The 22,512-nt window shown below is 38.8% G+C and overlaps 1 protein-coding gene and 1 pseudogene across 4 annotated transcripts; one reads left to right on the top strand and one right to left on the bottom strand.

The window, feature by feature from the left end:
* The first annotated feature begins 1,409 nt into the window (after window positions 1–1,409).
* LOC126612481 (anoctamin-like protein At1g73020) lies at window positions 1,410–6,207 on the top strand. 4 transcript variants are annotated; one of them, XM_050280906.1, is made up of 17 exons: window positions 1,410–1,835; window positions 1,927–2,103; window positions 2,609–2,678; window positions 2,793–2,908; window positions 3,220–3,346; window positions 3,418–3,518; window positions 3,599–3,690; window positions 3,798–3,902; window positions 4,025–4,288; window positions 4,388–4,520; window positions 4,615–4,728; window positions 4,807–4,874; window positions 4,971–5,101; window positions 5,242–5,324; window positions 5,406–5,513; window positions 5,637–5,795; window positions 5,896–6,207. In XM_050280906.1, exons 2-17 carry the CDS (start codon window positions 1,930–1,932, stop codon window positions 6,022–6,024), a joined length of 1,974 nt encoding a protein of 657 aa, XP_050136863.1. In that variant the 5' UTR covers window positions 1,410–1,835; window positions 1,927–1,929; the 3' UTR covers window positions 6,025–6,207. The 4 variants fall into 4 exon arrangements, with proteins under 4 accessions (XP_050136863.1, XP_050136862.1, XP_050136861.1 ...); XM_050280905.1 differs by having other exon boundaries at window positions 1,410–2,103; window positions 5,896–6,025; window positions 6,109–6,207; XM_050280904.1 differs by having other exon boundaries at window positions 1,410–2,103.
* An 8,782-nt stretch (window positions 6,208–14,989) lies between these two features.
* LOC126611877 (uncharacterized) lies at window positions 14,990–20,182 on the bottom strand (annotated as a pseudogene).
* Window positions 20,183–22,512: the final 2,330 nt, after the last annotated feature.

The raw sequence follows: 22,512 nt of genomic DNA, 5'->3' as shown, positions 1-22,512 counted from the left end.
TTTTTGGCAGGCCCCCATTGTTTGGACAGAGCCTATCGATTTATGATTGGGGGTTGAAGTTAGCTTCTTCTCTTGATCATCTTAGCTTCGATCTTTGTTTAATGGTTTGGTGGGCCATATGGGGTGTTCAAAATAATATGTTGTGGAATGGGATTGATAGACTAAATATTATCGTCGCTAGGGCAATTAGTTGGTGGCAGGATTTCTAGAAGCTTGCCTTAGGGAACTGATCCACCCCTGCATCTCGAATTTCTTTGTCTTAGACCATACCCCCACTTGGTACAGTGGGACTAGTGGTTTGTAACTATCTTGGTCATTTTGTGGCGGCCAAAGCATTGGTGTTTGAGTTTGTTTCATTGCCTTTCCATATCGAAGCCCTTACGGTTTAAGAGGGGTTATTATTAGCGATTCATAAAGGTTATCATGATATCATTATTGAGAGTGATGCGCTCCAGATTGTCCCGGCATTATGCAACGGTCTTCTTAATGGTTCCTTGATGGGTAACATTGTGGAAGATTCGAAGGCGTTGTTGTCTACAATCACTGGAGCCACGGCTGCCTATACCCGTCGCCAGAATAACGAAGCTGCTCACCGCATAGCTAGATATGCTCTTTCTAGCTTGACCAACTATTCATGGTTTGTAATGTCTAAATTTTAGCTTCTTTTTTAGGCTGTAGCCTTAGGTACTTTTAGGGCTTTTGGCTTTCCTTTTATACTGAACCTTCTATCTATGAACTAATATCGTTGCCTTCAAAAAAAAAAAAATGTTGTCAATAATAATAGAAAAATATAGAAAAGTAAAAGCAGGGTTTATCATGCTTCTATTTTTTTTTTCGTAACATAGTAATTAGTGCCTATTTAATGAAATTTTGCAAGTGGCTAGTATAGGCTCATATATTTTACAAAACTACAATCTTTGCCCCTACATTATTGTTTTTGACAATTATTATATTACATTAAATAGTCATTTAATATATTCATACCAATTTATTTAGAGAATTGTTATTGGCACTTTAAAAATATCATTCTACACTACAAACTTTTTATATTTAAAAAGAAAAATACACTTGTGAAGAGCGTAAAATGAGATTTTTTGAGTGTTAATAACACTTTCCTTTATTTAAAAGTTTATTAAACACTCAGACATTTTTTTTTGTTAAAAAAACTTCTACAAAAAAAAAAAAAAAATTTACCAAACACTCAATAACTTTAGTTTACAACTGCTTATTGTTATAACACAACAAAAACAATTTTTTTTAAAAAGCACAGTAATACCAAATCAACCCTAAACTAAACCTAAATGTAGGAACAGACTGTTACGTACTGTGCATACTCTAAGTTTGAAATTTGAACTGTTTGACAATTAAATACTTCTAAAATAGTTAAGTCAAAACGGAAAGACCCGACCCGAGGTTACATGGGGGTCGTACCGTTTGCCTTTCCTCCCTTTCCCAATTTCCATTCCAAATTCCAATCCGGAAAGCGCAAAAACTGAAGAAACCGCCAAATCCCGGAATCCACGTGTCCTCCTCCTCCCTCACCATCCTATGTGATTTACCATCGCAACTTCTCGCCCCGAATACCCGACTGCTCAGCCACCTGTAGTCTTCTCTCTCCTCCCTTTCTCTCTCTAGAAACCCACATTGCAATATTTCCAATCCATTGCGACACACATTTGTCCATCATTTTGTTTCATCTGAGCACACACACCCCGACATTTGCGCAAAACTTATCGACCCGGTTCGGCAGAAAAGTTTCGTCTCTTGGCTCCGGAAAGCTCGAATTGTTCCCCAATGCAATGGCCCACTTCGCCATTTGAGCCGGTTTCTGCAAAGTTCGCGTCTTTTGTTGATTTGGGCATCGTTTGGATCTCGAAATTTGACCCCTTCGGCTGCTGGGTGCTGAAGTTGTTTGGTGGTGTGCAGGAGATGAACGCCGTTGAGGAGGAACAGACTGCCTTCGAGATCGGGGTGGTGGTTCCGAAGCGTAATGTGAAGGAGGAAGATAGAGCTTTTGATTGTGTGGAGGTTTTGGTGGAGGAGTTTAGGAATTTGGGTTTGGTTGTTGAGAGAGTGCATGGCGTTGTCGATGAGTTCATCAAGGTTTGATTTTTCAACTTTTCAACTTTTGTTCATTTGCATGTGTTTATTTTTTTTAATAATGTTTTGTTCGAACGAATTAATCTAATTTAAATTTGAAATTCGAAACTGGGTGCAAAAGGAGAGAATATTCTTTTGTTCTATATACTCCTAGAATGATTTTTTCATTTGGGTTTTTTGGAATTGACCAATTGGCTGATGACAGCAGATTTTGTAAATAGTTTATGATACGACATTTGTAGGTATAAATATTGCTTAGTAAGGAAGGAAAGTTATATAATTTGTTACTGTATTACTGAAAGAATCATATCTATTTAAAAAAGGTGTAAATTTCAGGGCGTTTTGCTAATCTGACGCTGAAAAGGGTCCTTATGCTAACATTTTGTTTGCAAATTTACGATACCGCAACATTATTCATGGAGACGCTGGTATATACAATTGGGCAGTATTTTATTTATAGTCTTTCTTTTGCTTTCTAGTTTCTAGAGCTTAGCTTTCTTTCTTTCAGCTGGCAGCACCTTTGGAGACGCTGGGCCGGGCTGCAGCGGAATTGCAGATTAAAAAACGAACTGCTATCGGTAATGATACAGTTGTATTCAAGTTGGTTTTCAAAGTTTCTTTATTTAAGTTCCATATCTGTAATGTGATTTGATTTCTTCTACTTGAAAAGTTAATATGACACTGGGTTTCAGGGATGGATTTACAATTTGAATGGGAGGAGGTTGATGCTTTTGTGAGACAGCCTGATGGTTCAGTGTTCAGTTGGTGTGAGCGTTTTCGCTGCTATAGGCACTTAATATATGGAATTGTGAGTCATTCGGCATATACTCATACTATAATGTTCCAATGGCTTCTTCCTTTCCCATGTTGTGTTTCACTCTTTCACTTTGATTTTACATTTCAGCTTCATGTTTGTCCCCATCCTTTTTTGTTATTACTCTTTGGTTGATTACATCCATCAATTGGCGGCTGATGTTTCGCTTTTTTTTCAAAATGTTGTATGAGTAGATGTAATGCAACTGAAACCCTTTGAATAAGTTCAATATGACTATATTTCTGTGTGCAAATATTTATCCATAAATGTGTGCCGTTGACAAGGTTTGATTTGTAAATTTACAGATTAACAAGAGCCGGTCAACTGTAACTTTAAGATTTGATGATAAAGAGTTCCGTTGGGAAGTCGGGGAGTATTTACTTCAGAAGTTGGAATCAGAAAGGATTGTCAAAGAAGTGTTTCCTTTGCATGGTATGCTTACAAAATTTTAAACAGTTTGTATCTCTGTTGAACTCTATATTAATATGATTTTTTACTGATAGATGAAATAATAAGGAAGAAGCTCCTTCACTCATGGGCACTACACTGGTGGGACTTCACAAACCAGCCGATAGATGAGATTTATTCATACTTTGGTACAAAGGTAAACTAGTTGCATTAGCAAAATTATCTTTTTCCATATTTTGCCCAACACATTAAACAAGAATTTAACGTCTTTTGTAGATCGCCATCTATTTTGCTTTCCTTGGAATGTATACAAGGTGGTTGCTCTTTCCAGCTGCATTTGGGCTTATCATGCACATGTTTGATTTTGGGTGGGTCAGAACACTATTTCTTAGTTTCCCTGATGGCTGTCAACATTATTATATTTGTGCATTTTTGCTTATTTAAACCGCTGTGTGTTTGCATAATGCTTCTGTAGGTCATTGCAGTTACTGGTGCTCCCTATTTTCTTCATAAGCATAATATTGTGGGCTATAATGTTTTCACAGTTTTGGAAACGCAAAAATAATGCCCTTTTAGCCAGGTAATTTGGTTTACAAGAAAATTGTATTGTAGCTATTAGATCTATGCTTATTCATTTTTAATTTTTTTTTTTTTGTTCTTTTGTCTTACTTTAACTCTTCTCTTTTTGGGTTGCGTGTTTAGATGGCAGATTAGTTATCCAGTTAGAGCTGACCTGGGATATAGACAGGGTGTGGAATGGAGTTCCTCACCATCTGTTGAGCTCGCAAAAAAGTGGGGGACAGACAAAACAAAAGAAAAAGAAATGTTCCAAAGAATTGAGTGGTTTGGACGACTCATGAGATTCCGAAATGATGCTATCATTTTCTTCAGTATTATATGCCTTCAGTTACCATTTGAATTGGCATATGCTCATATTTATGAGGTTATTGAGTCTGATATTATGAAGTAAGATGCCGAGTCCTCTTGCATTCATACAAATGCATATACTTACCAGTTATTATTACAGAATGAAGATGACACATATCGCAATTTTTTTCTTTTCAGGTTTGGGTTGACGACCGTTTATCTTTTTTCCATTCAGTTCTTTACACAGATTGGAGGCAAGATCTCCGTCAAGCTCATTCAATATGAAAATAATGAAAACAAAGAAAAAAGAGCTGACAGCTTGGTCTATAAGGTGGGTTAAGTGGAAACTTATTCCATCCCTGCTGGCTTTGTTGCCATCTCGTGTAGGGCTTTTTTACACTTCCAAGGACTTTTGTTTTTTGCAGGTGTTTGGTCTTTATTTCATGCAGTCATATATAGGAGTGTTCTATCATGCCCTTTTGCACCGCAACTTTTCTACTCTCCGCAAAGTCTTGATTCAACGCCTCCTTGTGTCTCAGGTAGATGTTATATTTCATTCACTGTTTTTCTTTCTCTAGTTTATTTCTTATGTTCTTGTATTGGACAATGCTTTGTAGGTGTTGGAAAACTTGTTGGAAAACACGTTGCCATATTTAAAGTACAGTTATAAGAAATATAGAGTTCAGTAAGTCTGTACTATGTATTATCTTTTGGACCTTCATGTTTTTGGAGTATTTTAAGTTTACTTGAACATAACCTTGTCTGCCATTCTGGGGTAAAGAAGCAAGAAAAAGTGTGAAAAAGGTTCAACGACAGGGAAGATTCGGTTTGCTTCTAGGGTAGAGAAAGAGTACCTGAAGCCTTCATATTCCGCTAGCATTGGCATGGAACTGGAAGATGGGCTGTTTGATGGTAATATACTAATATGTCAAGTATATTCAATTATATATTCTTTTTGGCGTCTTTAAAATTTGAATTTTCCTCATTATTTGTAAGCAATTTTCAGTATATTTCTATATTTTCAGCTGATTAGATCTGTGTTTGACCTGCAGACTTTCTTGAGGTGGCATTGCAGTTTGGAATGATCATGATGTTTGCTTGTGCATTCCCCCTTGCTTTTGCCTTTGCAATTTTGGTATGTTATGCTTTATGGCAGCTTGTTCCCTTTTAAGTTTTTTATGTTGATGGTATTTTGCTTAAAATTACACTTTTGCAGAACAACATCACTGAAATTAGGGCGGATGCATTGAAGCTTCTTGCCATGTTGCGCAGACCAACTCCACGCTTTTCCACAACAATTGGAGCTTGGCTTAACATATTTCAGGTACTTATGGTTTACGGTTTGTGAAGCAAATACAAAGTTCGTATCGCTGAACTTTGTGTTCCTACTGTTTGTTTTGCTCTTTCATCGTCATCTTTGTAATGTGGGGTTGTCTGCAATTTGTAGTTTCTTGTAGTTATGTCTATATGCACCAACTGCGCACTTCTTGTATGGTTATATGATGAAGAGGGCAAATGGAAGATAGAGCCTGGCCTGGCTGCAATTCTGGTTATGGAACATGTTCTCTTGTTGATCAAATTTGGATTCTCCCGCTTTGTTCCCGAGGTGATTTCCTTCTCACCCTTCTGAACACAGTTACATATTTTCCAATGGTTAAAAGGAAGATCAAATCACCAAATAAACATTAAACTGGTTTTTCTTGCAGGAACCTGCCTGGGTAAAAGCCAACCGTGTGAAAAACGCGACAACAGCTGAGAACATGTGTTCTAAACAGCTCTTGAGGAGCATTTCTGGAGAGAGGATGACGTTTGGTAATGTCAAGAAGTCGCAATGAGGTAGGAAGTTGATGCTGAAGTGGCACCGAAATTTGGGTTTTAGTTTGTGCTTGTTCTTATGGTGGACTTAAATTGTTGTGCAGGTAGATGTATAGTATTGGAGAGTATTTACTTTCCTTGAGATTGTTTAAATTCACATTTAATATAAGAGATGGCAGAAATGTGAAGCAATTTTGTTCTTATTTTGCGACTTAAAAATCAAGTATTTACATTTAATATGAGTATTAAAGCTTTCTTAGTATTATGGTCTAAATTAGTTGCATAGTACTTGTATATATATATTAACCAATTATAGTTGATGCAGCAAAAAGATGTAAATACTGTCAGTGTCTGTCTTCCAAGAGTGCGTTTAGAGATTCATATTCTACGTCTAATGAAACTTGTCATTCGGTTGATGCTGACGAGAGTGCATTGGGTTTGTTTGAGAATTGCGACTCTGAGGAGCTACTTGAAGGCTCTGAGTTGGTAGAGATTGCAGGAACAGTTGAGAAAGCAAAATTGAAAGCACAGCTGGCTTCTGCAATGGCTGTGATTTGTTCATTTTGGCCTCAAGTAGACTTTGCATCATTGGAGGGTAGTAAAGTGGATAATTTATTCAAGGATGCCCAGAGAAGACAGCTGAAGCCTTGCACCGGAAAAATGAATATGGAATGGGGACAAGCAAATGCAGTGTCTTTCATTGAGAAACGCATTCAACAACTTCAACAGAGACTCTCTGATTCGCAAACCCAGATAAAAGGTGTTAACTATCGAGGACAGACAACGGATCTTGTTGTGCTGCAAATGTGGGTTTGAGTGAAACGGAGGAGATAATCAGATGATGCGTGGGTGGGGTGCTTCAAGTTTGACTTCTTCAACCCTTCGAGCTTGAGAGAGAGACATAGCAAACTAGACAGGTGGTGGGTGGGAGGGACGTCGCGATGGAGATGGCAGTCAGGTGGTGGGTGGAGAGATCTCGATTGACGAGACGGGGACAGAGTGTAAGTCTGGGAGTGAGATTGATAGGAAAGAGAGTCGAGAGTTCTGAGAGTTGAGAGGGAGGAGAAGGATCGAGAAACTGAGAAAGGGACAGCTGCAACCTAAGAGCAAGTCCACCCGAAGATTTTGTGCCAGCACCTAACGCATTTATTCACTCAAATCAACAGTAATAGACCCCAGTAAAAAGTAATAGGCCAAAGCATCTCCACCCCTAAAAATACGTGGCACCCAGCCTATCTAATATTATATTATTTTATTCATATCAATTAATATTTTATCATTTAATTTATTTTTTATTTTTTCTTCTTTCTTCCTTTCCCTTTCCGGTCCTTTCTTTATCATTTATTTTTTCTTCTTTCTTCTTTCTTCCTTTCCCTCACCATGTCGGTACCAATCAATACTCAACCTCCGACCAAGACCTCGACACCCAGGGCTTCAACCTTCACGGCACGATCGCGGAGCTCAACCTGGCCACCTTAACAAGGTGTTTGTGGCCGTCGGGTTTTTGAAGCGGGACCCGGACAAGATCTGGATGGCGCAAGAGCACACGGACTCGCTGCTGTGAATGGAGTACAGGAAGACGAACCGGCCGGTGGCGTTCACGAGGTCGACGAGAGACGGCCTCCAGTTCAAACTTCCTTCGAACGCCATGCTGGCGTCACCATGGCATCAGATAGGCCGGTCCCAAGGTCTGTCGATTTTAGGCCGTCCTGTGGACTGGCATGGGCTGGGTGCCAGTCAATTGGGTTGGTTGGAGCAAATTCACTGGGTCCTGGCCTATTTTTTCGGCTGGGTGCTGGGCAAAAAGTCCTCCAGTGGACTTGCTCTAAAAGAGTGACTGAGATGTAGATTGGGGAGATTTTATCAACGGTGGAGATTAAATCTCCACATATTGGACAGTGGATACGGTCTGTACCAGAGGCTCGTTTCCTTTCCAATTTGGACCCGCCCTGCCCTGTACCCACCCCGAATCGCTTAGACATGCCCCGACCCGCGAATTTAAGCCTTGTTTGCCCACCCCTGGGCGGGACCATAGGCACACATAATAGTATAGTTTTCCAATACGAATTAATCAAATGGGACCATTCATGTATGATCAAGGTATAAAATATCGATGATATCGGAAATATTGGTAGTCCAAAAACACAGAAATATCGATAGAAATATCGGAATATTATCGATATTAATAAAAATAATATGGAAACCACGGAAATTGTAAGAAAAACTTGGAAATTTTTATTGAAACTTTGCAGGATGTTTATGTAGTTAATGATCTATTAGTTTATCACAAAAAATTGGAAGGAAATGCATTGCATGATGGATTTAACTTATTTAAGTTGATTATATAGCGAGCTGGTAAACATTGTGAGTGTAGAAAATATATAGTAATTAATGAAAGAAGTTTAAACACACCATAATCATTTATATATAATGAATTAGTACAATATTTTACACTTTATACATTGCATGGTAAGATACATGAGTGACTTAATACCACATAGAGTTCCTATGAGGTTCAAATTTTTCACTATCTTCATCATCTCTATGTGTAGAGTAAGTGTATTGTGAAGAGTAGTTATCAAATGATAAATCCCCAAAATAGTTTTGCATGTAATTGTTAACATGCCACCCATATGGATCCGAGATTGGTTGACATTGTCCATAAGCAAAATCATTTGAAGATTGAGTCTCAGATTCTTTCCATGAGTCGCTCGATCCTATCCCAACAGGAATGGGATAAGAAGGGTAGGGAAATGGTTGGTTATGAGTATAACCGTAGTTACTACTTCCCACTCCAACAGAGTCCGAAGTTATAGATAACAAGTCATCTTCTTGACTTGACAAAATTCTCTTGCCTCTTTCTCTATGAGTATAATCATTCCCTATGGCACCAATTTCTGGTCCTGCCCGCCTACTGCCATGGTCCTCATCTTATGTTGCATGCATGAAGTTTGCCTCACTAGTGAAAGGGCTCATAAATCCGGGAGGTTGTCCAACATAGTTTCCATATCCACCACTACCTCCAGCTCCACTATATCCTTCACCACTACCTCCAGCTCCACCTCCAATGGTAGGTGAGTCTCCTGATCTTGTAGTATAGCTATCATTAGTATCAGCATGATCTTGTGGTTGTGTAGGATTGGAAGAAGGTGGAATTCCAGTGTTTCTTGGTCTTGGGCGCAAAAGTTCTTCGAAAGAGTCAGTGCTGCTAGATCCCACCTCCTCCTCTAATACTCTTTCTACATTTATCCCTTCATTACGTGCTTCTTCAGCAACTCTAGGAGTTGAGTTGCCTTTATCATCATCTAAATGAAGAGGTCTAATCCATTGATAAAGTTGGTTACCCTCTGTATCATCATCTTCAGCAACAATATCAAACACATCTAGTGGGTCACCACGGTCGACATGATCTATTTCTGCTTCCTTATCTCGAATTTGAAGCTTCATGTTGTAGTAGCAATAAACTAATTTTTCCAACCGACTATGAGCCAACCTATTTCTTTGTGTTGTGTGTATGAGTGCAAATGTACTCCAATTTCTTTCACAAGCAGATGAGGAAGCTGTTTGTGACAATACTTTGATTGCTAACTTTCTCACAGTTGGTGCATCAGTCCCATACATGATCCACCATTCAGCTATAATGAAAAACAATGTTTATAAGCCTAATAACTCCAACAAATTCTATTATAATAGTGAAATATGTTTACACTCACTAGGAGACATTTTTGTTCGAGCAGCAACTGATGTTGGTTCTCCAAAAGTTCTTCTTGCATCTTTAAACCATGTTAGCTGAATTCAATAAATCGTGTTAGCTTAATCCAACAATGTAATTATTATAATTTAAGTAATTGTGTACCTCATTTCCAAATTGGCCAACTGCTGGTGATGCAGGGTCTAATTTAGAGTATATATTATGTACAGCACGTATAAGGTACCATCATCTCCACCACCGGGTCTGTATTGGTATCGAGGATTCAAATAATATGCTGTTCAAAGAAACACATACTCTAATAAGAGAAATAATACTTATGCAACTAAAGAAATAAATTGCAAATTATGACATAATTTATACCTGCTGCATGCAAATCGTGGTATAATGTTTTATATCATCGGTCATCAATTATCCTTATGACCCACCTTGCACCATGTTTTCTTTCCAAGTCATCCTTCACTACACGCATCAACTCATAGATTGCCCCCATAGTAGAATACACTTCTGTGTCAACGATCCGTAAAACTTTGTAAAGAGGTTCAAACACTTGGCACACATGTTCTGATTGAGTCCAAAAAGCATGATCAAGCACTATACTTTCCACCATACGACCTGCATTTGAGCGGCTAAAATTATGGTTGGCCCAATCGTCACTAGTGAATAATTGATTCAACCCTGCTTTCTTCTTAAGTAGGCTGTCTAATGCAATATAGTTGGTGGCGAATCGAGTGGTAGCTGGACGAATAATTTCTCCTTTGCAAAATTCACGCATCTTTGCCAACAACCAACCGTGATTGTAAATATAATTTGTGATTGTTCTAGCTCTTTTTACCACAGTAGCAACATTCTCTCTTTTCCCCATTGCCTTAAACATGAGATCAATATAATGTGCTGCACATGATGTCCAAAACACATTATGATGCTTCATTAACTTTTTTCCAACTTTGACAAATGCAGAACCGTTGTCGGTCACGACTTGAACAACATTATGCTCTCCCACCTCCATGATTACATCCCTCAATAATTTGTAAATATACTTGTAGTTCTTTATATGGTTATGAAACATCAACAGACTTCAAAAAAATTGTCTTTCCCTTGGAGTATACCATGAAGTTTATGATAGACAACTTGGTCGGGCCAGTCCATCCGTCACACATGATTGTGCAACCATTAGTTTCCCACTTTGACCTCAACTTGTTAACATACTCGTCAATGTCTTTATACTCCATATCCAAATATTTGTTTCTTACCTCATAGGGAGTGGGAGGTTGTACTCCAACACCGACCTGTTAACATCCCAATACCATAGTTTTGAAATGATGTGATGATGCCTTCTCAGCAGGGACATGTTCATAGATAAAGAACTTGCTAATTAGACGCCCCATTCCCTCATTCACATTACCTCCAGTGAAATAAATCCAAACACTCTTTTGACGTGCTTTGGATGACTTATATAAACTTGGGGCTATTGGTGGTGTTGGTTATGATTCTGTAACACTCTCCCCGTCTCATTTGTGCACCACCATTTGTCCCGGAACCTTGTGATCTATTAGGAATTTTATGAAGGTGTTCTCTTTCCCATGCTGACTGTTTGGAGGCACGTAATGCTTGTTTCAAACTACGTCGTTCTTCAGGTCCCATGTCATCATCACATTCGTCCTCATGGTCACCATCATCACTGTCAACCGCTTGGCCAATGACTTCTCCTCGTAGCCCAGCTCAAATATTTTCCATTCCATGTGTTATATTTTCCTTCTGCTGTTTTTTATTTTTTAATAATGTGGTGATGAATGCCTTCACTTCTGGGGGGGGGGACATTATCACATCGTTGGACATTATGTGTTGGATCTAATCCACTAAGATGGTACTTAAGTCGTGTCACTTTTCCACTCTTCATTACTCGACCACAATATTTGCAAATTGTGCCATGTTTGTTTCCGTCTATTGGGTTTCCATGTTCCTAAGCTGGATCACGTTTAGTAACTCCACTGGACATCTTAAACATACCTATATTTATTTTTCATGAAAATTAGGCAATTATTTTTTGGCCAAAAAATATAGTAGTGACAGAAACATATTAAATAGGAAGTAAAGAAAATAGGAAGTAAAGTTATTCTACAGAAGAATTAAATAGGAAGTAAAGAAAATGATTGTAAGAATTTAAGTAATTATAAAAATAATATGGAATAATAAAACCTAATATTAATGAATAATAATCCAATTTGATAATAAAATAATAAATAAAATTAAATATATTAAAATTATTCTAGGGAATAATTATAAAACATTACTTAATTACTTCAAAAAAATTAACATGCAAGTATAAATTACAATAATATAAATATAAGTTCGTAAACTTACATTAAATATGGAACCCTTTGTGTTGAACCTCCGGAATGGATCTGGAATGGCTCTGAAAGGGGTAAGGGAAGAAGAAGAAGAAACGAAAAGGTGTAATAGAGGTTTTAATTTTCGAAGGGTCAAAAAATGTGTGATGATCTGATACTCCACCTCTGAGAATGTGAAAGAATAACACAGTGGCACACGGTTTTGAATGGTCTGAAATTGTAAAAGTTGTCCATGGTCTGATACTCCACCATTATTTTTGTCCATGGTCTAAAATTGTACAAGTTGTAATTGTAAAAGTTGTTTGGGTTTTGAATTATTTAGATGCTTTTGAATGAAACCACCATTATTTTTGTCCATGGTAAAAAAATGTGTGATCATCTGATACTCCACCTCTGAGAATGTGAAAGAATATCATGCGTGGCACACGGTTTTGAATCTTGATGCATGAAACCACCATTATTTTTGTCTTGTAAAAAATTGTACCATTCCTAAAAGCTGTAAAAGTTGAATTATTTAGATGTTTTTCTTTTCTCACACCGTCACACACCACCTACACACATACACACACGCCACCGACACACACACACACACACGCACACACAAAGATCACACACGCACACCACACACGCACAACACACGCAAACACGCACACAGAAACGTCAGTCGTCTCTGGATCCTTCTTTCTTCTCCCTTTCCCTTCTCCCACAAACACACACAGATCTCACAGATCTCTCAAAGTCTCGATCCTTCTCTCTTTTCCCTTCTCTCTTCTCCCTTCTCCTACACACACGCACAGAGACCTTAGTCTCTCGATCCTTCTCCCACATGGCCTTCTCCTCATCCCTCGCCTTTCTCCTCGTCCGCGTCTTCCGCCTCGTTGGCGAACCTAGGAACTCTCCGGCGAGTTCTCTTGATCCTTCTCCGCCTTCCTCACCGATCCCACCGACAACAACCCTACCTCTGTCGTTGACTCTAGCGACGACCACCCTGACCCCTAATCGCCCCCAAACCCCAACCTTAACCTTCACAACAACCACCCATTCTCCTCCTCCCCCCGGAGCCTGCCCCGTCAGTGCCGCGCTTGCCTCCGTCTCTATTCCACGTCAGCTTCAACCAAGACCACGCCTGCTTCGCCGTGGGGACAGACCATTGGTTCTAGATCTACAACTGCGATCCGTTCTGCGAGCTCTTTCGTCGCGACTTCTACAACGGCGGCGGAATCAGCGTCGTTGAGGTGCAGATCTTGGGTCTGAGCCTGGATTGCAGAGAGAGATCTAAGCAGCTGGGACGACGCAGCCTCGGCTGCCTTTCCGATGACGGAGCCACGACGACTGTTTCGATAATATCGAATATATCGCGATATTATCGATATTATCGCGATATTTTGACGATAATTAGGGGGATACGTGGGAAAATATCGGTCTTTCTGAAAAACAATAATATCGGCAACATTTTGCCGATATTATCGATATTTTAGTCATTGTGTATAACTGATGCATGGTGTAGTCACATCATCACACATCAAATCAACATGAATTATATGGTTAGCATACCCACAATCGATTCTACAACACAAATGAAAATCAAATCAACATGATCTGGATATGGATACAATCAAATCCTTTAAGTCTTGAAATTCCTACAATCTAAGAATTGGCATGCACCACAAGTAAGCACAACTTTTAAAAGGGTTCAATATCTACTTCTAGATATCCTCTAGGATTCTTCCAAACTAAAACGAGGATTTTATCCTAAGAAGATTAAACCTTTGAAGACACAAGAAATCAGGACTAGCCGGACTTGGTCAGCTCTAAATCACGCAAGTAGTTCAAAGGCCATTCCAAAGAAGTTATTTTGAGATAATCCACTCATGGTCCGTTGGTAACTATCCATCTTTGAAGCAAAGCGCACTCTCAGAAGCATAGTTATGGGCAATTGTGGGACCATGATTTTCTAGACCCAAGACATGTGGTATGTTAAGTGGCAAGAAAGATCAGAATGCCTATAGCACATGATATTTAGGTGAATAAGCTGAGAGGCCTGATATGGAATGGATTAGGTTACTTTTATAGTAAAAGAGGACTAGCCTTAGTCTGATCAAAGTAACCTTAGTTTGATCAGAGTAGCCTTAGTCAGATCGGGGTAACCCTAGTCAAATTCAGACCAGCCTTAGTCAAACTCGGACCAGCCATAGTCAAATGAAGTTAGAATATCAAGTGAAGTCAGACAGACTAGAGGCTCATTGAAGATATTACTTGTCTCCCAAGTAAGGAAGCCCTAATTAAAGTCAAATTATGATATCTTAGGGATTTGGCAATATAATTAAGATTCTAGAAAGATTGAGTATCTTATCCTAGATTTCTTCCTAGATAGTCTCCCGATTTGATGAAGATTATTTTTCCTACAATGACTCTCAAGATCCCTATAAATACAATAGTCTGGGTATTTATCGGGGGGCAATCACTTATACTTTACAAGGCTACCATAAACATCTATCCCGTTCTAGCAATATCATCAATCATACAACTACATCTCTCCATCCATCTATCTCTCTTATAGCCTTGTAGGATCACCCAATTACTGTCTCACATAGACTTCTTCATACTTATTCTCTCTATGCCTAACATAGGGCCTTACACTGTCGTCTACGTGTAGACACGTCTATGGAGAACTCATCGCCCAACGCCCCGCCATAGGCTATTCGTTAAGGATGGTTTACTCCATTCTTTCATAGAACTACACCCGTAGTTTGATTCTCTTTCATAGAGATATGTAGGCAGTTCTTTCCGAATTCAACCACACCCCACAATCAACCCCATTCTCCCCTCATCGGTGATTAGGGGTAATTCCGACTTGGTTCTCGCCTCCGTCTGCAAATGTTCGCGAATTTGGTTCCAACAGAATAGTCTATTTGACAAAAAAAATCCTGACAAATACACTATGACTGCCATTGATGCTTAGACATCATAGTGAATTTTTTTTTTTTTTTTTTTGCAGAAATTGCAATTTAAAAAAAAAACATAGAACTAGATGACACTCTTCACGATGTGTATGTAATCTAGAAGAGATCCAAAGAACTATGGCTGTCATTGGAGAAGAAATACAAAACGGAGGATGCAAGCTCCAAAAAGTCCGTTCTCGAAAAATTTCTAGATTTCTTCAAGATGACGGTTTCCAGACATGTGGTCAAACAGTTGAGGACCTTCGGATCATAATTCCTGAAAAGATATGTTAAGAGAGAGAGAGTGACACTTCTCTTTTTTCCAAATATAATAAATAAATGAAAAAAGACAGAGAGGCACAAAAAGAGAATGAGGGGAAATTGAAAATTATTTAAACCTCCTCCCGAACCTGAGCCACAGCCATTCTACAAAGAGGACTGGGGCCAAGCCTCTTCCTCCTCATCACACTTCTCCTCCTTATGACTTCCATTTGAGTTCTCCTTCTAACTTGCATCATTGCCTCCTCTTCTACAACAAACCTTCTCATCAAGACGTCGTCGGTCAATGACTTTCCCCGAAACACTCTTCTGATTCCTTGATCGGTACTAAGTTGTCTTGCGCTCATTGCTTGTTGTGGTGCTTGTGCAGTAGTACTGCTACTAGCTGTGCCTAGTGGCTTGGAATACGGTCGCGTCCTTGGGTAACTATTGCTTCTTCTTGGGGGAAGCTCGGCTCTCATTGTAGGAAGATGTTGGTGCACAAGGGCACACCCTTGTAAATGAAGTGGCAACCTTTAGAGAGGTACATTTTCGCAGTTTCTTGGCATGTCTAATATTATTACTGGAACTCGAACTGGCTGTAGTTGCAGGAAAGTGTGATTGCTTGTTCCACAGTACCACTTTTGACATTAACAATGGTTTTCAATAGCGTGGATGAAGTTGCCGCTGGAACTTGTGTGGACTTGGAATTATTGCTAATGCTTCTCCATAACTCCCCATCTCAATTGCTCTTTGATACCAAGGTTTATTCCTATATATACAAAACAAGTGCACATATATTAACCGTAATATCCAGACAATAATTCGGAAAAAATTACATAAGAATATTACGAGGCCACGAGACCCTAACTATATCTGTAACTAGTAACTGATGACAAAACAAATTCGCTAACATTAAATACCACATGATTAAGTTTACTAAAAATAAGTTTCACATTCTTAGTTTCACCAATCTAATCTAGAGGTTCACTAATTATAGGAATCTACAACATAGGTTCATTAGCAACAAGCATGTAAGACTACTTAAGGGCGCCATGAATTTTATCAAATACAAAAACTAATCAAGGAAGTAAAATGTTAGAGAGATCAAATTTTTGTACCACATTGATGTACTATCTGATGTAGCAAGTAATGTGTACAAGTCATGTCAATTATCTGATTGAATGTTCATACCCTTTTATGAATCGCTTGCCATATCAAATGGTTCAACAATGTGGTCTCGCTAGCATTACTTAACGAAATGGACCGAAAACCATATATGATTCTAGTACCTTGTCGATAGGAAAGACATGAATTAGCATACCAAAATTCTATTCTCTTTCTCGATTTAGTAGACTAGCACAAAACTCCCAAGTCTCCAACCTCTTGGATATAGTAAACATTCAAAAGAAACCCACATTACCTATACATCCCATATCAAACTCCAAAACAAAAGTTCAACCTCCCCAACAGTTAAACAAACTAAAACAATTAACCTACAAAATGCCAAATTTTCTTAAACTTGATACATATAAATTATTTATAAAGCAGCAATTACTTAATCAACATTGAAGAAGCATGCCACGCAGGACTCAAATTAATTGTGCCATAACATTCATGTTCACATGATAATGTACCTACAAGCTTACAATGTGCACAGGATGTGTAATTATAATGTTAATTAATTAGAACTTTCTCTTTTTCTATCAGAGCTTGTGTATGTGTGTGTGTTGAGAGAGAGAGAGGAGAGGTGGGCAATCGGCATACCTTGATTGTGAGTTATTTGGATCTTGCATGAACAAATAATCCAGGTCCAGGTGAAGAATAATGAGATGCGAGGAGAGGAAGAAAGAGGAGGAAGAAGAAGTTTCATTTGGGTTGATGAGAATAATGGGGAGGAGCCTGCCGCTGCTTTTGCTCCAATTTCTGATTCAAACAAGGAGATGGAGATGGCAATGTGCTTCTTTTCCTTTACTCCATTTCTTTATTACCTCTTTTTCTTTGCAACTTGGCAGCCGTGATTCCTCCAGAAAGAGAGAGAGAGGGACAGAGAGAGGGACAGTTTCAAAATTCAAAATCCTTATGATGTAACTACTAAAGCATCCTTCATAACTTTTAAAGGAAATCAATTTAGCTGGCCTTCCAACTACAGAAACCACATGAGAATCACTGGACAGATACAATTAGGATTGGATTTGGTACAATTACCGTCCTAAAATTCTCATATCAATTACCATATTAAATTTTGAGTATCTCAAAATACATTAACAATGCCGTGCTAAATTTTTGTTAATACCAAATTTTGATATAATAAATAATTCGGTTGGTATAGTATAATAATGGCAACATACCACTTTGATTCTGTTATTATAATATGGTAATTCATATCATATAAACAATAGTGTACAGAAAGGAAAAAAGTGCACATAAATCTTTTATCATATATATATATATATATATATATATATATATAAAGCTAGCAAGTTACCCAAATGATTGTAATCATGGTTACCTCCCTCATCGAGGAAAGCTAGAGCATCAATGTGTTTAGACCTGTCTTGCCTGGCCCGGCCTTTTCACACTAGAATCATATCATTATCATACGCAGATCAACCTGTAATTTTTTTTTTTTCCCGAAAGATAGAGATTCATTAAATACGAATAGAAATGTTTACATCCTTAGCAAGAGTATTAAACAAAAAATCCGGGCCGATACAATCCCAGATAAACTCTTTACCTTGCTTGAAAACATACTTGGCCACTGAGTGAGCCGCAGAATTACTCTCCCTAGACACAAGGGCAAACGCCACTGACGTCAACCTGCGTGCTAGAACCTCAATATCACCAAGAATGCAATCCAGACTAAAGTCAAATGGCATTTCCTTCCTGATCATCTTTATGATCACCATTGCGTCAAATTCAATGATGATCTTTTTAAAGCCGAGCGATGTGCAAGCCAGGATTGCCTCGCGATCAACCTGTAATTCTAACAATGTATTTTTATCACCTGAATCGTCTAGTTTTAAGCTCTTTCCTTAAATATTATTTTTACAAAAAATCACTCAAATTTGAAATTAGATATTTTTGTGGTTTCGAATTTGTCAAATTTTGTGTAAAGAAGATTCAAACCATTAAGTGGGGTCTTTTGGTATGGGTTCAAAGTAACTAAAAATTGGACATATTTCAAAAGTCAAAAGTCACTAAAAATATGACCTATTTCAAAAGTAGGCCTATAAAATTGGACTTATTTCAAATTTTCCCTAAGTTTGTAGATACTTATTCAAATATCACCCTTACAAATAATTAGCCGAGTCAGACAACAAAACTTCCCTTCATCTTTGCTGCTACAATGGAACCCTTAAAATCAGAAGAAACTTCCTCTTTGGGTCATCTAACTAGGAATTGGATCCTCTCCGAGGCAAACCCTTGGGATCCTCGGGATCCTCTAACATGAACCGTTGGATTTCGATCCAATGGCTACAATTATTATAATTTTTAGAGGAGCCTCCTGTTTGTAGCCGTTGGATCGAAATCCAACGGCCCGTGTTAGTGGATCCCGAGGGTTTGCCTCGAAGATGATCCGGTTCCATCTAACTATAACAAAACAAGACAAATACACAATACTTGGGAAATGGATGAGATGATGTTGTGGAATGAGCTAAACAAATATTTAACATCGTATTAACTTATTAACCAATAAGCGCTTGAGTGCTTCTGAATTTACAGATGTCATGTGTAGAAAGAGGGAGAGGATTTCAATCTGACATGCAATTTTTTTTTACGTAACCCCAATATGTTGATTATAAATAATGACGCCAACAGATGGTATCATGATTCATTCGTAGAGATGTTATTTTAAGAATTTTAGCCAAAAAGGTCCTTGAAATTTGCATAACACATCACTGTGGGCCCTAATATTTGAAATCAATAAAAGTGGTCATTGAGATTGTCCACCATCAATCATTTTAGTCATTCCATGCAAAATTATGTTAAATAAGGATCAAAATAACAAAGATACCCTCAATTTAATAAACAATGGGCGAAAATGATTTGACAAAAATTGAGGGTATTATGGTCATTTTATTCTTATTTAATGGAGATTTTTCATGGAATGACCAAAATGATTGATGGTGGACAAACTCATGAACCAATTCTATTGATTTCAAATCTTAGGGACCAAAGTGTGGAGTTATGCAAATATCAAAGATCATTTTGGCTAAAAAGCCTTTTAAGAACCCAAAAGCTGCTGCATAGAAAAAAGGCATGATTATGGGAGAGATTTTTTTCATTTGTCCCCTCCACTTGTATTATGACATGTGTGACAACCCGTCCCTACTTTTACGATTTTATTAATTTTAAGTGAGTGAATTGACAAAAATGCCCTAGAGACGATATTGTTGACTTTCATTGACCGTCATTTCATGACGTGTACGAGTTATTATTTTATCGTAGTCTCAAAGTACTCGACGGTGCGAATGCGTAGGCGCAAACAGAATCGAAATCGTAGTTACGATGAAGATTTTACGGAATTATGAATTCAAAAATACTTTTGTAAAAATTACTATTTTAGATTTTATATATTTATTTCAAAATTTTATATTCTTATCTCTTTATTTTAATATTTTTTAAAATAATATTTTAATATTTTACTAATTTATTTTGGGGCCCGTGGGCCCACACTCACCTCTCAATCTCTCCCGCGTGTCCTTTTCCCCAGTCTCGGGCACTTTCTTTCTTTCCTTCTCTTTTCTCTCTCACTCAGACTCTCACGCTCTCTCTCTTCTCCCTCACTCTTCCCTCACCTCTCCCGAGTCTCTCATCTGCCATAACATTGATGGCAACACGGCCACCGCACACCATCTTTGCCGGTGTACACCTCTTTCACGAACTCTCCACCGATGAACGATGACGGAGTCATGCACCCATCCACTCTCTCTCCCTTTTTCCTCTCTACACAATGGCACCGCCACTGTTCAAGAATCTCTCTGGTGATTTCTCGCCATTTTCGGTGAGGGGTTATAACATTTTTAAAAGGTTTTTATTAAAACTTTATTTTCATGCCCACTCATCCTTGTTTTTCGCCCCTCTAGGTTTTAGTAGATGAGTTTTCGTATCGACGAGGATTCTTGGCAAATCTTGGTATTGGAGATTACCTTCGATGGTATAATTCTCATCCTACCCTACTGTACTTTGCTTATGCTCTGACATCACGTGTGAAATGGGTTCATACCCGTTCACAGCGCACTCTTATATTTAGGCACTTTTAGGTTTAAATTTACACATATCTTCCACATCACTACACTTTATGGCTTCGTCACCTTCCAGGTGTTGGCCAGCACAGCTCGATTCAGAGTCCTGGTGGACATTCCAGGTTGGGGTGTGTTAGTTTGGTATTAAAGCATAAATTTGGGCAGTATTGCGCTCATCACACGCGTGAAGTAAGCATTCTTGGTTCTCGAACCTAAGTGTTGAATCTTGCCACCTCGTCGACTACGAAAAATGTGTTAACTTTTTCTAAGTTTTGAGTGACTTAGTTGATGTTGATGCACAAAATCAGCGAAGACTTTGGTACAACAGAAAGTGTCAGGTTTTGTGACCTTCGCTTGGTTGCTTCGATCACTAGTGAGGATAAGTACGTAAATGAATAGAGACAGAGAAGCAAACACAGGATGTACGTGGTTCACCCAGATTGGCTACGTCCACGGAGTAGAGGAGTTCTCATTAATTGTGAAGGGTTTACACAAATACATAGGTTCAAGCTCTGGTTTAGTGAGTTCTAGTGAATAGTTTAGTACAAAATGACATTAGAGATTGTTGTGGGAGAATGATCCCTATTTATAGAAGAGAGTTTCTAGTTTTGTTCTAATATTGACACATGTCGTGTTGTGATTGGCTTCTGATGTTGACACGTGTCGTGCTGTGATTGGCTTCTGATGTCGACACGTGTCGCATTGTGATTGGCCTTCTGGTTGAAGGGAAACTCTTCTGGGTCCTTGACGGTATAATGTTGACCGGTGCTCGGTGGTTTCGGGATTAGTCAAGTATGGTACAAACAGTGCTCCCCTAAGTTCCCGAGTGAGGGAAGCTCCTCGGTTGGGGACTTGCAAGATCCAAGCCGCTGAGTAATCACGAAACTTCTAAGTACCGAGGTGTGGTATCGTCTTCACTTGCCTTATCTTTCTCATAGGTAGATGTGGCATCTTCTCTGGAAGTACGCTTCCTCCATCCAGGGGTGGTATCTTTAACCGATGAAGATGCACAAGGTAATGTTTCAATTTCACTTGAAGCTTACTTGTAGTTTCGGGCTTGGTCAAGTGCGATACAAACCCTATAGTAGGAGTCCCCCAAGTCGCCGAGCTAGGAGATCTGCCGAAAGAGGTGACAGACAAGGTAAGCAGTCAAACTTCCAAGTAAGCAACCCAGGATCAGAGGTTTGACTTCGGCTTCCGGTTGATTGTTCTCCTTCTCCTTGTCTCTCATTCAACTGCCAGGATAAGGAGAAGCAAATGGATAAGAGATGATATGAGATACTTTTGCTTTTGAAGAAGTAACTTTCCACAGGCTTATTCTTGAACTATGCTGGAGGGTTTTCTGGTGCCCTTCAGAGTATAAGGCCGACTCAAAAATTTGAGGGTCAAAACAAGTCCATCAAATCTAGAGTACGTTCGACCTTGATGATATGGGATACTTTTGCTGTTGACGGAATAATGAATGTGGTATGGAAAGGTGTTGTGCTGTAGTGATCTGTTTCAGCTCACCGTTGAACCTTCTGCTTCAATCTTTTGCATGGCAGAAGTGGTGTGCAACCTTTGCATTTAAATGGTCATTCAGAACATTCCTTCATAGTGACTCATCCACGCTTGGCAGCTTCAGTGTAAAGAGCCAATATCTGATCAACTGTCATGAGGTATTTGCCGGTGGAATTCGTGACCTTGACAGCAGTTGAGGATGAGTACTCGAGAGCAATGCTAAGTAAGCAACCAGGCAAAGGCTCCAGGCAGTCAGTTCCAAATTGGAGGTTTGATTTCAGGTTCCGACTGACTGCTCTCTTTCTCCTTGTCCTGCAGGTGTGGACAAGGACAAAGACAAAGACAGGGAGAAAGCATGATATGGGATACTCTTGCTTTCGACCCTGATGATATGAGATACTCTTGTTCTTGGTGTGGCTTATTTGCTGAGGTATTATCGGGGGGGGGGGGGAATAAAGCTGAGTATTTCGAGAGGTTATGTTGAGGGTGCCTTTTCGAA

Source organism: Malus sylvestris, chromosome 17 (genome assembly GCF_916048215.2).
Source record: "Malus sylvestris chromosome 17, drMalSylv7.2, whole genome shotgun sequence".
Lineage (NCBI taxonomy): Eukaryota > Viridiplantae > Streptophyta > Magnoliopsida > Rosales > Rosaceae > Malus > Malus sylvestris.
Note: the sequence above shows the minus strand (reverse complement) of the source record. Positions and strands in the feature narration are given on the sequence as shown.

Bases quoted from the DNA above. Each gene is read 5' to 3' on its own strand.
- LOC126612481 (XM_050280905.1), top strand. From the start codon at position 1,795: ATGCAATGGCCCACTTCGCCATTTGAGCCGGTTTCTGCAAAGTTCGCG. The intron at 2,909-3,219 runs GTGAGTCATTCG...GTAAATTTACAG, and splicing joins GGCACTTAATATATGGAATT to ATTAACAAGAGCCGGTCAAC. The intron at 3,691-3,797 runs GTGGGTCAGAAC...ATGCTTCTGTAG, and splicing joins ATGCACATGTTTGATTTTGG to GTCATTGCAGTTACTGGTGC.